The 13494-nt window shown below is 48.2% G+C and overlaps 1 protein-coding gene and 1 non-coding gene across 2 annotated transcripts; one reads left to right on the top strand and one right to left on the bottom strand.

Moving 5' to 3' along the window:
• Window positions 1–4645: 4645 nt before the first annotated feature.
• NFKBIA (NFKB inhibitor alpha) lies at window positions 4646–8515 on the bottom strand. Its single transcript, XM_032242546.1, has 6 exons — window positions 7568–8515; window positions 6841–6949; window positions 6301–6511; window positions 5911–5999; window positions 5543–5803; window positions 4646–5202 (listed from the first exon to the last, which is right to left on the bottom strand). The coding sequence occupies exons 1-6, from the start codon at window positions 7780–7782 to the stop codon at window positions 5155–5157; spliced, it is 933 nt and encodes a 310-aa protein (XP_032098437.1). The 5' UTR covers window positions 7783–8515; the 3' UTR covers window positions 4646–5154.
• A 3743-nt stretch (window positions 8516–12258) lies between these two features.
• On the top strand, window positions 12259–12365 carry LOC116526400. Its single transcript, XR_004258138.1, has one exon. It is a non-coding gene; the product is annotated as a U6 spliceosomal RNA (small nuclear RNA).
• The last annotated feature ends 1129 nt before the right edge of the window (window positions 12366–13494 follow it).

Below are 13494 nucleotides of genomic sequence, written 5' to 3'. Positions count from 1 at the left end.
GGCCTCCCAAAGTGCTGGGATTACAGGCATGAGCCAGCACTCCCGGCCTTAATGAATTTTTTTTGTAGAGATGGGCTCTCCCTAGAATTGCCCAGGCTGGTCTTAAACTCCTGGGCTGAAATGATCCTCCTGCCTCAGCTTCCCAAGGTGCTGGGATTATAGCTGTAAACCACTGCACCTGGTCACACTTACCTGGATTGATGGCCGGTTTGTGGGCCTTGGCCCTATTTTCACGTCAGTGTTCAGGGTCCAGTCCTACTTTTCAAAGACTCAGATTGGCTGATGCTGGGTCATCCTTCCTGCCCCCTGTGAAAAGGGTGCCTGCCACAGTCACTTGGGGCATGGGCTAAGATAATGTAGTACTGGCAGGTAAATAGCTAACTGGAATATAAGCTCTGGACCCGTCTCTCCCACCCCAACGCTGTGCTCATGGCTGGGCTTTCATCTCACTATGCTCTTCTCTGGGCTTGTCTGTCTCCCTTCCCACCTAAGCAAGGAGCTCTTTGGGGCAGAGGCTGTGTGGCTTGTTCCTCTTTGGCAGGAGGCCTGGAGAATAGTTCTTTTTGATGCAGACGAATGCATGGGACTGAGAGCTGCTCTTCTCTGGGAGGGAAACACAGGTGAGGTCTAGTTTCAGTTTATGTAATGCTCCCTTTCATGGGGAAACAACCTGGAATATTCTTGTCCAGGCACCAGAGGTCGGGGAATGTTTCTTGGGCATGTTTCAGACTGGAGTTCCACAACTCGGACCTTTCTTGCCAAATGAAATTTCAGCTACAGCTACACTTACGTTAATGAAAATCTGGCAGAAAGCCAGGGGTAGGAAGTAGGGAGGAAGGAAGGCCCATCTCACAGTCTCAATTCTGTCCCCGCTAAATCACCTCCAGTAGCAATTGAACTTTCCAGGCAAACCCACCCAAGCTCCCAGCCTTCTGAATTTCCAGGCCCCAGGGGAAAGTCTTCAGATTGCTCAGACTAGTTTGTTCCCTCTTTAAAGAAAAATCCTTACTTTCTGGAAGGACTCGGTACACGTGGCCTCTACAGGAAATTTATCCTGATGGATGAGGCAGGCAGAAGGAATCAAGGAACCGAATTCAAGGAAGTTGCTGACGCGATGTATTATTTCCCCCTTGTATCACTTCCCTCTTTCCCCAGGCGCTCTTAGTTCCTACCTGTCCCTACACGACCTGTAACTTCTTGGAGGAAATCAAAGTGCATTAAAGAAGGCTCTCCTGCTGGCCTATTTGCTTTGAGAGCTTTTTCTCTTGTTTGCCTAGGAATTTGAAGACTTTCTACAGATTAGAATGTTTCCTTCTAAAATTTTCCTTTAGGTAACTCCAGTCACCTAACCAACAGGCAGGGCAGAAAAGTAATAAATTTAAAACAAAAAGAAAAGCAGGGAGGACAGGGTGTGGTGGCTCATACCTGTAATCCCAGCAGTGTGGGAGGCCAATGCGGGCAGATGACCTGAGGTTCAGGAGTTTGAGACCAGCCTGGCCAACACAGTGAAACCCTGTCTCTACTAAAAATATAAAAATTAGCCGGGTGTGGTGGTGTGCACCTATAATCCCAGCTACGCAGGAAGCTGATGCAGGACAATCACTTGAACCCAGGAGACAGAGGTTGCAATAAACTGAGATTGCACCACTGCACTTCAGCCTGGGCAAGAGAATGTGACCCTATCTCCAAGAAAGAAAAAGAAAAGGAGATGAGAAATGGGGAGAAGAACCAGAGAATAAGGAAGAACCGCTGCAGCCTTTAGTGCTTAACTGAGCCCAGCTACCTCGAGATTTATGCAGATGACAGAACCTTTAATGAGGTTTGGGATCTAGAAAGAAAAAAAGCTGAGGTGGAGAAAGGTGGGAGTCTGGGCCCAGGTGGGTGAGAAGGAGCCCTCTCCTGCTGTGACCATGGAGGGTGATGCCCCTATGCAAGAACTGGCCACTAAGGAGATTGGGGATGGGGAGATGGCACATTTTGTCCTGTTTCTCCAACCTAACACAAAACTAGAGACTGTGTTTGGGTGAATTGGCACAAATTTAACCCCTTTTCAGAGGAAAGAAGAGTCATGTTTGAGAAAGAAGCACTAAGGGCATCATTCCAAAACTGGGGAGCCAAGTTTCCAACCATTGTTCCTTTGAGGATGAGGATGGGGATATTGCCCCCACTCCCACCTTACCTCTGCCACTTAGCTGGAAGCTGAACCTAACTGACCTAATTCCTGTGGCTGTTCATTTAACATCTGCGTTGAGGTGCTTGGGGATGGACAAGGAATTTGAATGAAGAAGCTGGGCTTTGACAGCAAATAAGACTGCCAGTGCAGGGTTCCAGATGGACTGACACTATAGAAATGGGGCAGAGCCAGGTGTGGTGGCTCAAGCCTGTAATTCCAGCACTTTGGGAGGCCGAGGTGGGTGGATCACCTGAGGGAAGGAGTTCGAGACCAACCTGGCCAACATAGTGAAACCCCCGTCCCTACTAAAAATACAAAAATTAGCTGGATGTGGTGGTAGGCACCTGTAATCCCAGCTACTTGGGAAGCTGAGGCAGGGAGAATCACTTGAACCCGGAAGGTGAGAGTGGCAGTGAGCTGAGATCATGCCATTGCACTCCAGCCTAGGCAACAGAAAAAAGTAAAAAAAAAAAAAAAAAAAAGGCCAGGTGTGGTGGCTCATGCCTGTAATCCCAGCACTTTGGGAGGCCGAGGTGGGCAGATCACGAAGTCAGGAGTTTGAGACCAGCCTGGCCAACATGGTGAAACTCCATCTCTACTAACATGACAAAAATTAGCTGGGTGTGGTGGTGGGTGCCTGTAATCCCAGCTACTCAGCATATTCTTCTTGGCCAAAATAATTTCCTAAAGTGGAAGTTAGGGTCCTGGAACAGTTTAAATCAAGGGGATGACAATGACAACAGAGAGCTCTCCAACCACAGGCCAGCTATCAAGGGATTACAGGCACCTTGATTGTTTCATCAAGGTTCAATCAAGATAGAGCATTGATTGAGCCTGGGAGGCGGAGGTTACAGTGAGCCAAGATCGCGCCTCTGCACTCCAGCCTGGGTAACAGAGCAAGACTCCATCTCAGGTAAAAAAAAAATTGGGGCAGAACTGGCTTTAACCAATCTGTAGTAATGCTCCTTATATGTGGAAGACCACTAAATATTGCCTCCTTTTTGGTCCAAGAAGGTGACCATATTCTTTTGACTTTGACATCGTTTGTGGATCAGGAAAGGGATAATGTAATTTTTTCTTATGTATAAGTCAAGGACATGAATTGCATTTATATACTACTCTGCATTTTCTAGAATGCGTAACTTCACTTTTTCCTCTTTTTAAAATATTTTGGCTGGGTGTGGTGGCTCAGGCCTGTAATCCCAGCGCTTTGGGAGGCCACAGTGGGTGGATCTCTTGAGCCCAGGAGTTCCAGACCAGCCTGGGTAACATAGGGAAAGCCTGTCTTTACAAATAAAAAAAAATTAGTCAGGCATGGTTGTACAAGTTTGCAGTTCCAGGTACTCAGGAGGCTGAGCTGGGAGGATCACTTGGGCCCAGGAGTTTGAGGCTGCAGTGAGCTGTGATTGCACCATTGCACCTCAGCCTGGGCAACAGAGTGAGACCCCATCTAAAAAAGTTTTTTTAAATAAAAATGTTTACAGGGTCCAAATGCAGATTTCTTATTGTATAGTGGTACAGTCTGTGCTTTTCATGTATCCATCTTTATTCTTCTTTCTAGCCAGGCAAGAGAGGCATTTTAGGGATGAAAACCTCAAGATAGAGCATCTAAGCCAAGTTTCACATTACTGATTTCTTGTGATATTTGCTTCTGTAGAATCATTCAGAGCAATCAGTAGACTGAACTGACAAGACCCTTCAAGCCTTTGTTACCACATTTCTACTACAGCCAGTAACAAAACACAGATTTAGAGATGGACTGCTCTTAAAAGATGTTTAACCACCCAATCTTAAAAGATTGGTAGGTAGGTAATCACCTTCCTCTCCTGCAAGGTGACCCTGGACAGGACATTCTCTGGACTTGTTTCTCCTGGCATGACATACAGGATGTTGTGTAACAGCTTGTTTTTCTTTAGCACTACATGCCTCCGCTCTGCTATGCATTTTACGTGGATTGTCTTGTGTAATTTTCACAATAGCCCAGCTAATAAATGAGAAAACTAAGCCTCAGAGCAGAGCATCTGCTAACAAATGTCAGTGCAGTCTGATTTCTGAGCCTATGTCCTTAGGAACTTCCTGTACTATAAGTGAGATCTTTCCCAGCTCTATATAATATGAATTCAGCATATTCTTCTTGGCCAAAATAATTTCCTAAAGTGGAAGTTAGGGTCCTGGAACAGTTTAAATCAAGGGGATGACAGAATGACAACAGAGAGCTCTCCAACCACAGGCCAAGAGGCACACTTACACCCCTAGCCTGAAACTGGCATTTCCTATAACCTTGCAACAGCCTTCCTCCCACACGCCGTGCCCAGGCTGCCTGCAAAGCTTTGCTGGAGGTTGGGTGTCAGGTGTGAGAAGCTGCTGGCAGTTCCCTGCTCCCCTACAATGATCTACCTTCACCTCTGCCAGAGGATGGAACCACTCAGAACAGGAGGCCCATGGCAGCTCAAAAAAATTGATCAGAATAACTCATTTGTAAAAATCTGTTTAATAAATATACATAATAAAAGTACCAAAATAATTACCAACAATACACTATGTACACCATTTACAGGAGGGTAACACAAACCTTGACAGGTAGCAACTTTTAACCCCACACCACTGAAAGGTTTAACACTCCTGGCTGTTACATATCACAGGATACTACTGGGGTCAGTCACTCAAAGCACAATAAATATTATAAAATGTGGTCTTTCCATGAAATTTTTGATAACATTCTCCAAAAATCCCACAAAGGTGAAGTTTAAAAGAAGTTTTCTTGGAGTTTCAATGATCTTTCTTGTCCCCTACAAAAAGTTCACAGAAGTAACAAAATGAGGGCTGATCCCACCACAGTAAAATGTTTTGGGCCAGGCAGTGTGCAGTATGGATATAAGTATACCCTTTAAAATTTTTTCTTCTTTTTTTCTTTTTTTAGAAAAATAAAACTCTCTTTTTGTACAAATATACAAGTCCATGTTGTTTCAGACCCTTTTCGCTCATAATGTCAGACGCTGGCCTGCAAACACACAGTCATCATAGGGGAGCTGAAAACAAGGGGAAAAAAAGAACATTAAACTTCTGGAGCTTTGCCAAACTATTGGAATGGGGAAGCTGCTACTGAAATAACACTTGGACTCCATTCTCCCAAATATAATGAACTGTACAGGCTGAGGGAGTTGGCCTTTAATGCTTCTCTTTAAAAAAAGAGTAAGCTATTTAAAAAAAAAAAAAGGCACATTCTTGGGATACTGGTTATACACAGAAATTTGAGAGATTCATTACATGGACATTCTTCTGATGAAGAGCAGCTCTAGGGGCCTGGGAGGGTGAAGGGAATGGCTCCCCTCATTAATTTCGCAGAATACTGAAGCAGTTCAGACTCACCTCATCCTCCGTGAATTCTGACTCTGTGTCATAGCTCTCCTCATCCTCACTCTCTGGCAGCATCTGAAGGTTTTCTAGTGTCAGCTGGCCCAGCTGCTGCTGTATCCGGGTGCTTGGGCGGCCCCAGGTAAGCTGGTAAGGGGAATAGCCCTGGTAGGTAACTCTGTTGACATCAGCCCCACACTTCAGCAGAAGCGACACTAGGTCAGGATTCTGCAGGTCCACTGCGAGGTGAAGGGCAGTCCGGCCATTACAGGGCTCCTGAAACCAAAAGGAATTTGAGATGCTTATGGCTGCATTTGGAATTTCTGCTTGCAACATGAGCACAAGTAGCTTGACTCAGTACATGGGAAGCAGGAAGCACTCACCTGAGCATTGACATCAGCACCCAAGGACACTAAAAGCTCCACGATGCCCAGGTAGCCATGGATAGAAGCTAAGTGCAGACACGTGTGGCCTGGAAGAACAAAAGGAAAAAAGTATAACCATTTGTTTCAATCCTCACTCCTAAAGCAGCACCTTTCACCTATTATTTTATGGGACAAACAGTCATGTCTTCTGAATTTTAAGAACCCACACTCTGGGTTCTGAAGGGACTTTATAAAGGTAACCAATAGGCATACTGCACACATCTTTTCTCAACCTTTCACAGGTTGGGAGTTTAAGCTCTTTCCTGGGCTCCTTAGTTGGCCCACCTGCCCCTTCTCCATGTCACCTGTCCTCTGAGGGGGTGGGGCAGGGCAGGGAGGCAGACATACCATTGTAGTTGGTAGCCTTCAGGATGGAGTGGAGGTGTGGGGTGGTGCAGGCCTGAGTCAGGACTCCCACGCTGGCCAGGCAGCCCTGCTCACAGGCAAGGTGTAGGGGGGTATTTCCTCGAAAGTCTCGGAGCTCAGGATCACAGCCAGCTCCCAGAAGTGCCTCAGCAATTTCTGGCTGGTTGGTGATCACAGCCAAGTGGAGTGGAGTCTACCAATGCAAGAGAGACCAGAGAGAGTAAGCCATGGATCAAACCCACACCCCGAGTTCCCCGATCCCCAAAGTCTCCTGGTTGGGTGCTGCTCCTCCCAGGCAGGAGGGTGGGGAGGGCTGGCAAATAGCAGAGGCTCCAGGTGGGTCATAAAGACCTCACCAAATCCATAGAATTTCCTTCCCTCTCTAGGATGTGGGCTGATGTGAAGTAAACGGTGAGGGTGAATCATGCCCAGTGGCCCTTAATTCAGAAAGGATCTGGGGTGACTTTGCTACATCGGCTCTGTCCCAGGGTCAGAGAGAGCCCGGGCCAGGCAAGCACGCACCTGCTGCAGGTTGTTCTGGAAGTTGAGGAAGGCCACGTCTCCCTTCACCTGTCGGATCACTTCCATGGTCAGTGCCTTTTCTTCATGGATGATGGCCAAGTGCAGGAACCTGTGGGGAAGATGGAAAAACCCCCAGGGGTGGTGAGTGCACCGCTTGGGGCCCAGGGAGGCGCGGGCTGCGGGGGATTGCGCAAGGCCGGGGTTTCTGGAGGCCGAGGCCGCGGTGTTTTCCGCGAGGTTATTATGAGCTGAGTGTTCCTGGCAGGCGCCCAGGGACTTTCCGCCCCCCTCCCCCCCGGCCTCGGCGGGCGCCGGCCAGACCGCCCCGCCCTCCCGCCGGCTCGGAACGCCCTGTACTTCCCCTCCCGGCTGCAAGGCGCCCGCCAGCGGCCAGAAACTCCCGCCCCGCCTTATGCAACCGGGGACTTCGCGTCCCCGCCGCCGCCCCGCCCCCGGCCTAGAGGACGGGTCTGGGGGGAGGGGGGCGTGTGGCGACGCTGTGGTCCACCAGGGCCGAGCCGCTGCCCCTCCGAGTCGGGCCGGTGCCCCGCGCGGCCCTGCAGCCCTGCAGCGTTCGGCGAGGTGCAGGAGCCCCGGGGCGCCGCGGCGCTAGCCCGGCTGCAGCGCTTGTCCCCGGGCTCGGGCTGCAGGCCCAGCACCCCCCAACTCCCGCCCGCGCGCGTCCGGTCCTCCCGATGACCCGTGTCCCGGGGCCTGCGCCACTTACGAGTCCCCGTCCTCGGTGAGCTGCTGCTTCCAGGGCTCGGCGCCGTGCGGTGCCTCCTGCGGCTCTAGGCGGATCTCCCGCAGCTCCTTGACCATCTGCTCGTACTCCTCGTCCTTCATAGAGTCCAGGCCGCTGTCGTGGCGGTCGTCCAGCAGCCGTTCCTTCTTCAGCCCATCGCGGGGGCCCTCCATGGCCCACTCGGCTGCCTGGAACATGGCTCGGGCGAGCTGGGGGTGCTGCGGGTGCGCTGGGCCGCGGGCTGCGCGCTGCTTCCTCGCTGGAGCGCTGGCGGACGGGACGGCGGCGCGGGCTGCTGTGGGCTCCGCAGCGCCGCCCCAGCGCCCTTATAAACGCTGGCTGGGGATTTCTCTGGGGCGGGGTCTGGCGCGGGGAATTTCCAAGCCAGTCAGACCAGAAAAGAGAACTGGCTTCGTCCTCTGCTAGGGGGAAAAAGAAGTCTAAACCCTGAGCTGGGGTTCATCGGAGAAACTCCCTGCGATGAGGCACTGGGGTCACGGACAGGGAACTTTTTGATGAGCGCCGAGTGGCTGGAAAGTCCTTCCTACCAGGCCCTCTGCCCCCGGTACTTCCCTGCAGCCTGCACCCTGTAATCCTGTCCCTCTGCAAGTTAACCATTTTTCCCTGGGGTTTCCCACGATCGCTTTGAATTGGGGTCGTCGGCTGCTGAGATCCCAAGGACGCCGACTTAATGGGCAGTCCTTCTTTGGGGTTTGCCAACCTGCCGGTCCTTTCCGTTTTTTGATCTTTTGAAAACGCAAGAATGGAAATGATGGCTGGGTGTAGGGATTTGCTTTCCCCAGACTTCTCTCTAAGGGGAAGGACGCACTGTGATTAGAAGGCCAACGTGTTTCTACCAATACCAGGCTCTTTGAAGCACAGGGACATTTAGCTTCGCCACCCACACCCCTACGCACCCCGCCAGGTAGAAGTTGTGAAAGCTTTGGAGTGAAAACCTAAATCCTTGGAGAATTCTCAAATAACTTCCTAGGGAAGAACAGCCCTGTTGACTGGGGGAGGGGCGAACTCTCCATGTACGGGGAAACTGCTGAATAGGACCAGGATTTTTTTCCCCCTAAGTAAAGCGAGGTGCTAATCTTTGTAGTAGGGGTTGTGGATACCTTGCAATAACAAAATAGCTATTGTGTTCATGAGTAGCAATTTCGTTCATGCGCTCTGACCTACATTGTGCTGCTGCAAAGAATGGATCCTGAGCCTACTTCTGCGTGCAAACTGAGCAATTTTCCAGGAGCACTTGGAGAAGGAGACTGAAGAATGAGTTTAGTTAGTGCCTTAACCGCGATTAGACCTTAAGGACCACTAAGAAAGTAGTTGCCAGGCATCCTGCAGGAGGCTGAAGGCAGCCCCATCCTGCCCGCCCCTCCTTGCTCCGTTGTCCCGGGGGACGGTAGCAGTTGGACTCAGTTATGCCACCCGGGTAGAAAGGGGTTTGGGCTCACTGTGCTCTGGTTTTACCTGCAGAAATAGAATTTATGCTCTCCACCCCATCTCCACCTCCAAGTCTGCAAGCCATGGACTGAATTCTACTTGATACAGTTGGTATAGGCAAAATAAAACAAACTTCAGTCAGAGCTCTTCAGGATTAGTCCCAGGAGGCCTCTATAGTTCTGCAGAGATTTCTGGTGATTATTGCAGTCATCTTTACCTTGACTGGCCATGTACTAACCAACCCTTCCCCTCTTTTCAAATCTCCACCCTTCCCCCAATATTAGAATGTAAGAAATCTGACTCAACAGAGATAGACCAAGTATGAAGGGGAAAATATTAAAATCAGATAGAACCTCCAGGGTAGTAATGATCACATGTTACAATGAAAACTTCCCAGGGATAGACACCATTGTCTCTGTAGGCTTATCATATACAAATATACAATGATTGCGGCAAGGTGAAACGTGACTGCAATCGGAGCATCTCAATTCTGGGTTCTGTCTTAACTGCACATTAGTTGGAGAGATCAGTTAACTTTTTTGTGGTATACTTACTTGTATAATAAGATTAGATTTGAATGTTTCTTAAGGTCTTTTCTAGCTTAAAAGTCCTATTACTTGGGTATAAATTTTTGAAAGAACTCCAGCACTTTATGTATCACATTGTTAGTTCTCAGAAGTAATCCTGTAAGATAGATATTGTTCCTACTTTCCTAAAAAGAAACTGAAATGCATAGAAATTTACCCAGGAACCCCTTGGCAGTTATTAATCATTTGGCCAAAGCAGTCTTAGGATTAACACTTCTGAAAACACACTGTGAAAATCAGACTGACTACCCTATAATTTGGAATATACTCAAAACTATTTTCTACTCCAACTGTTAGGGAAAATAAAGGGTGAATGTCCCCCAACCCCCATCTGGGGATATTCATTTCTTTTAAATATGTACAGAAACATCAAACTCTAAATGTCCCACTTATAGAGGATACATCAGAAGAAGATATTTGGCTGCAGGTATAAAAATGGTTATAAAAAATATAAATAAATAAATAAAAATAAGGTTTTTTTGGTACCACCTTCTATGGTTTTATATTTCTGGTAGCCTTCAGGATTTGGTGGTCTTTATTCCTGATTGTTTCGTGTGACACCTAGTGGTAAGAGTAAGGCATTCCTTGATTTGTCACAGTGCCTTCTGAAAAAATTGGGAGGTACTGAGCCTTGATGAGTTGTCCCTACAGTGGAGATTTCCAAGGAGGTATCTTTTGTTTTCCTGCAACTTTGGGAAATAGTTTTGAATAATCTGATCCAACAGGTTTTCTCCCCATCATCTATAGCGCTATATGGTTTAAGTCAACAAACATTACAATATCGGTAAAAAAGAATATACACTTGGAAATTAGAACCATGAGCGGATTGGGCAGAAGACAATGAAAGGGTCTGATTTTGATTTGGAAAGACCTTTATATCCCGGAATGGTGGCTCACTCCTGCAATTTCAGCACTTTGGGAGGCTGAGGCGGGAGGATTGCTTGCCACCCAGGAGTTGGAGACCAGTCCGGGCAACAAAGTGAAACTCTGTCGCTACAAAAAACACAATTAGCAGAGTATGGTGGCAGGTGCCTGTAGTCCCAGCTACTTGGGAGGCAGAAGTGGGAGAATTGCTTGAGCCTGGGAGGTGGAATTTGTAGTAAGCTGTGATGGCACCACTGCACTCCAGCTTGAGCAACAGACTGAGACCCTGTCTCAAAAAAAAAAAAAAAAAAAAAAAAAAAGAGCTTTAAGCTATATATCTTTTCCCATAGAAAAACAAGGCTGGTGTGGTGCCTCATACCTGTAATCCCAGCACTTTGGGAGGCCAAGGTGGGCAGATCACTTGAGGTCAGGAGTTCAGCACTGATTTTCTCAGATTTTTCTTCTCCTCGTTGTCAAACATTTTAGCTAACCATAACCATTTTAAAAAAACGTTAAAACTTTAGCCTGGGTGCAGTGGCTCACGCCTGTAATCCCAGCACTTTGGGAGGTTGAGGTGGGTGGCTCATGAGGTCAGTAGTTCAAGACCAGCCTGGCCAACACAGTGAAACCCCGTCTCTAATAAAGATACAAAAAATTAGCCAGGCATGGTGGTGCATGCCTGTAATCCCAGCTACTAGGGAGGCAGGAGAATTACTTGAACCCAGGAGGCAGAGATTGCAGTGAGCCAAGATCACACCATTGCACTTCAGCCTGGGCGACAGGGCGAGACTCTGTCTCAAAAAACAAATTAAAAAAATGTAGACAACTAATTTTTTTTAATGGTTAGAGCTAATTTTTAATATCATTTGGCCTTTTTAATGCATAAGGCAAAATAATAAGTTGTACCTCAAAGCTGCTTTGTATTTTGGCCCAGGATGCGGCTATAGGAAAGGACAGGATGGCCAGTGATGCTCCAGGAGCACCACCAGGGGAGAAAGAGCATCACCAGGGCCCGGTTTGGCTGCAGCCTCTTCAGGCACTCCTCCTTCATGGAACATACACAGTATGGACAAAATGTATTGCCTGAAGTGCTGGTGGTCTGGCAGCATGCAGAGGGTCTACAGATCCAGGCAGGTGGTGCAACATCCTCAGGTTTTCTTGATATCATGAGCAGGGTGGCAGTGCCAACTGGCCTGGCCAATTAAAACAATTGTTTTGGCCCCAGCAAATTCAACTCTGGAATCAGGTTAGCCATTGCTCAGTACAGCTAGGCTGGAAGAGAGATGAGCCATGACAGAATTCCTGAAGAGCAAGCAAGGCAGGTGCACTCCCGACTGGCAGCCCCACTGTGAAATTCTCAACTTATATTCTGCTTTTGGTCTCAGGCTGTCTTCTTTCCTGCTATAGTGGTAGCAACTGTCTGCATACTCTTCAGAACATGGAGTCCCCAAGCTACGTATCTTTTCCCATCGAAAAACAAGACTGGGTGTAGTGCCTCCTGCCTGTAATCCCAGCACTTTGGAAAGCCAAGGTGGGCGGATCACCTGAGGTCAGGAGTTTGAGGCCAGCCTGGCCAACATGGTGAAACCCCGTCTCTACTCAAAATACAAAAATTAGCTGATGCAGTGGTACGCATCTGTAATCCCAGCTACTTGAGAGGCTGAGGCAGGAGAATCACTTGAACCCAGGAAGCAGAGGTTGCAGTAAGCCGAGATTGTGCCATTGCCCTCCAGCCTGGGCAGCAGAGAGACTCCGTCTCAAAAACAAACAACAGTGCTCACTTCGGCAGCACATATACTAAAACTGGAACAATACAGAGAAGATTAGCATGGCCCCCGCACATGGATGACACTTCTTTAATAAAAACAACAACAACAACAACAAAAACACAACAACAACAAAAACAAAAAAACCCCCAAACCAGCTGTCAAGGACCTTTATTTGTAGTGAAAATCGACTGCCAAATCCTTAATGTGTTTGCTTCACTACAAATTCTGCAATTTAATGTAAATCAAAGCTTTAAAGGATCTCAAACTCAAATACTTATGCACAGGAAGCAGGCGGGTTTCATAGATGAGTGAAGCAGACCATTTGAATCCAAAAGGAGTGGGATCTCCACCATCTTAGGGTGGAAGTGTACTTCCCTCATACTTAGCTCAGACAACTTTGGCCATGTAGCACTTTCGGGTCAGTAGTGACCTTCCTTTTTTTTTTTTTTTTTTAATGGTGCCGTGACTTGGATCCATTGTTAAAGGAAAAAAAAATTGGCCCAGCTCCGTGGCTCATGCCTGCAATCCCAACACTTTGAGAGGCCAAGGCAGGAGGATCACTTGCATCCAGGAGTTTGAGACCAGCCTGGGCAACATAGTAAGACCCTGTATCTATAAAAATAAAAATAGCCGGCTCTGTGGTTCACGCCTGTAATCCCAGCACTTTGAGAGGCTGAGGCAAGTGGATCACGAGGTCAGGAGTTCAAGACCAGCCTGGCCAAGATGGTGAAACCCCGTCTCTACTAAAAATGCAAAAATTAGCCAAGTGTGGTGGTAGGTGCCTGTAATCCCAGCTACTTGGGAGGCTAAAGCAGGAGAATTCCTTGAACCTGGGTGGCAGAGGTTGCAGTGAATCAAGATCGCACCACTGCACTCCAGCCCAGGTGACAGAGTGAGACTGTGTCTCAAAAAAAAAAAAAAAAAAAAAAGGCCAGGCGCGGTGGCTCAAGCCTGTAATCCCAGCACTGTGGGAGGCCGAGGCGGGTGGATCATGAGGTCAAGAGATCGAGACCATCCTGGTCAACATGGTGAAACCCCGTCTCTACTAAAACTACAAAAAATTAGCTGGGCATGGTGGTGCGTGCCTGTAATCCCAGCGACTCAGGAGGCTGGGGCAGGAGAATTGCCGGAACCCGGAAGGTGGAGGTTGCAGTGAGCCGAGATCGCGCCATTGCACTCCAGCCTGGGTAACATGAGTGAAACTCCGTCTCAAAAAAAAAAAAAAAAAAAAAAAAAAAAA

The sequence above is a fragment of the Sapajus apella genome, unplaced genomic scaffold (genome assembly GCF_009761245.1).
Source record: "Sapajus apella isolate SASKATOON/1434 unplaced genomic scaffold, GSC_monkey_1.0 scaffold50, whole genome shotgun sequence".
NCBI lineage: Eukaryota > Metazoa > Chordata > Mammalia > Primates > Cebidae > Sapajus > Sapajus apella.
This window is presented reverse-complemented; position numbering and strand designations above follow the sequence as displayed.

What these genes read in the sequence shown, in the direction of transcription:
- NFKBIA (XM_032242546.1), bottom strand. Translation starts at nt 7,782, where the DNA reads ATGTTCCAGGCAGCCGAGTGGGCCATGGAGGGCCCCCGCGATGGGCTG. An exon ending in TCCAGAACAACCTGCAGCAG is followed by an intron (nt 6,512 to 6,840) that starts GTGCGTGCTTGC and finishes TTGCATTGGTAG; the next exon opens with ACTCCACTCCACTTGGCTGT. An exon ending in GAAGGCTACCAACTACAATG is followed by an intron (nt 6,000 to 6,300) that starts GTATGTCTGCCT and finishes TTGTTCTTCCAG; the next exon opens with GCCACACGTGTCTGCACTTA.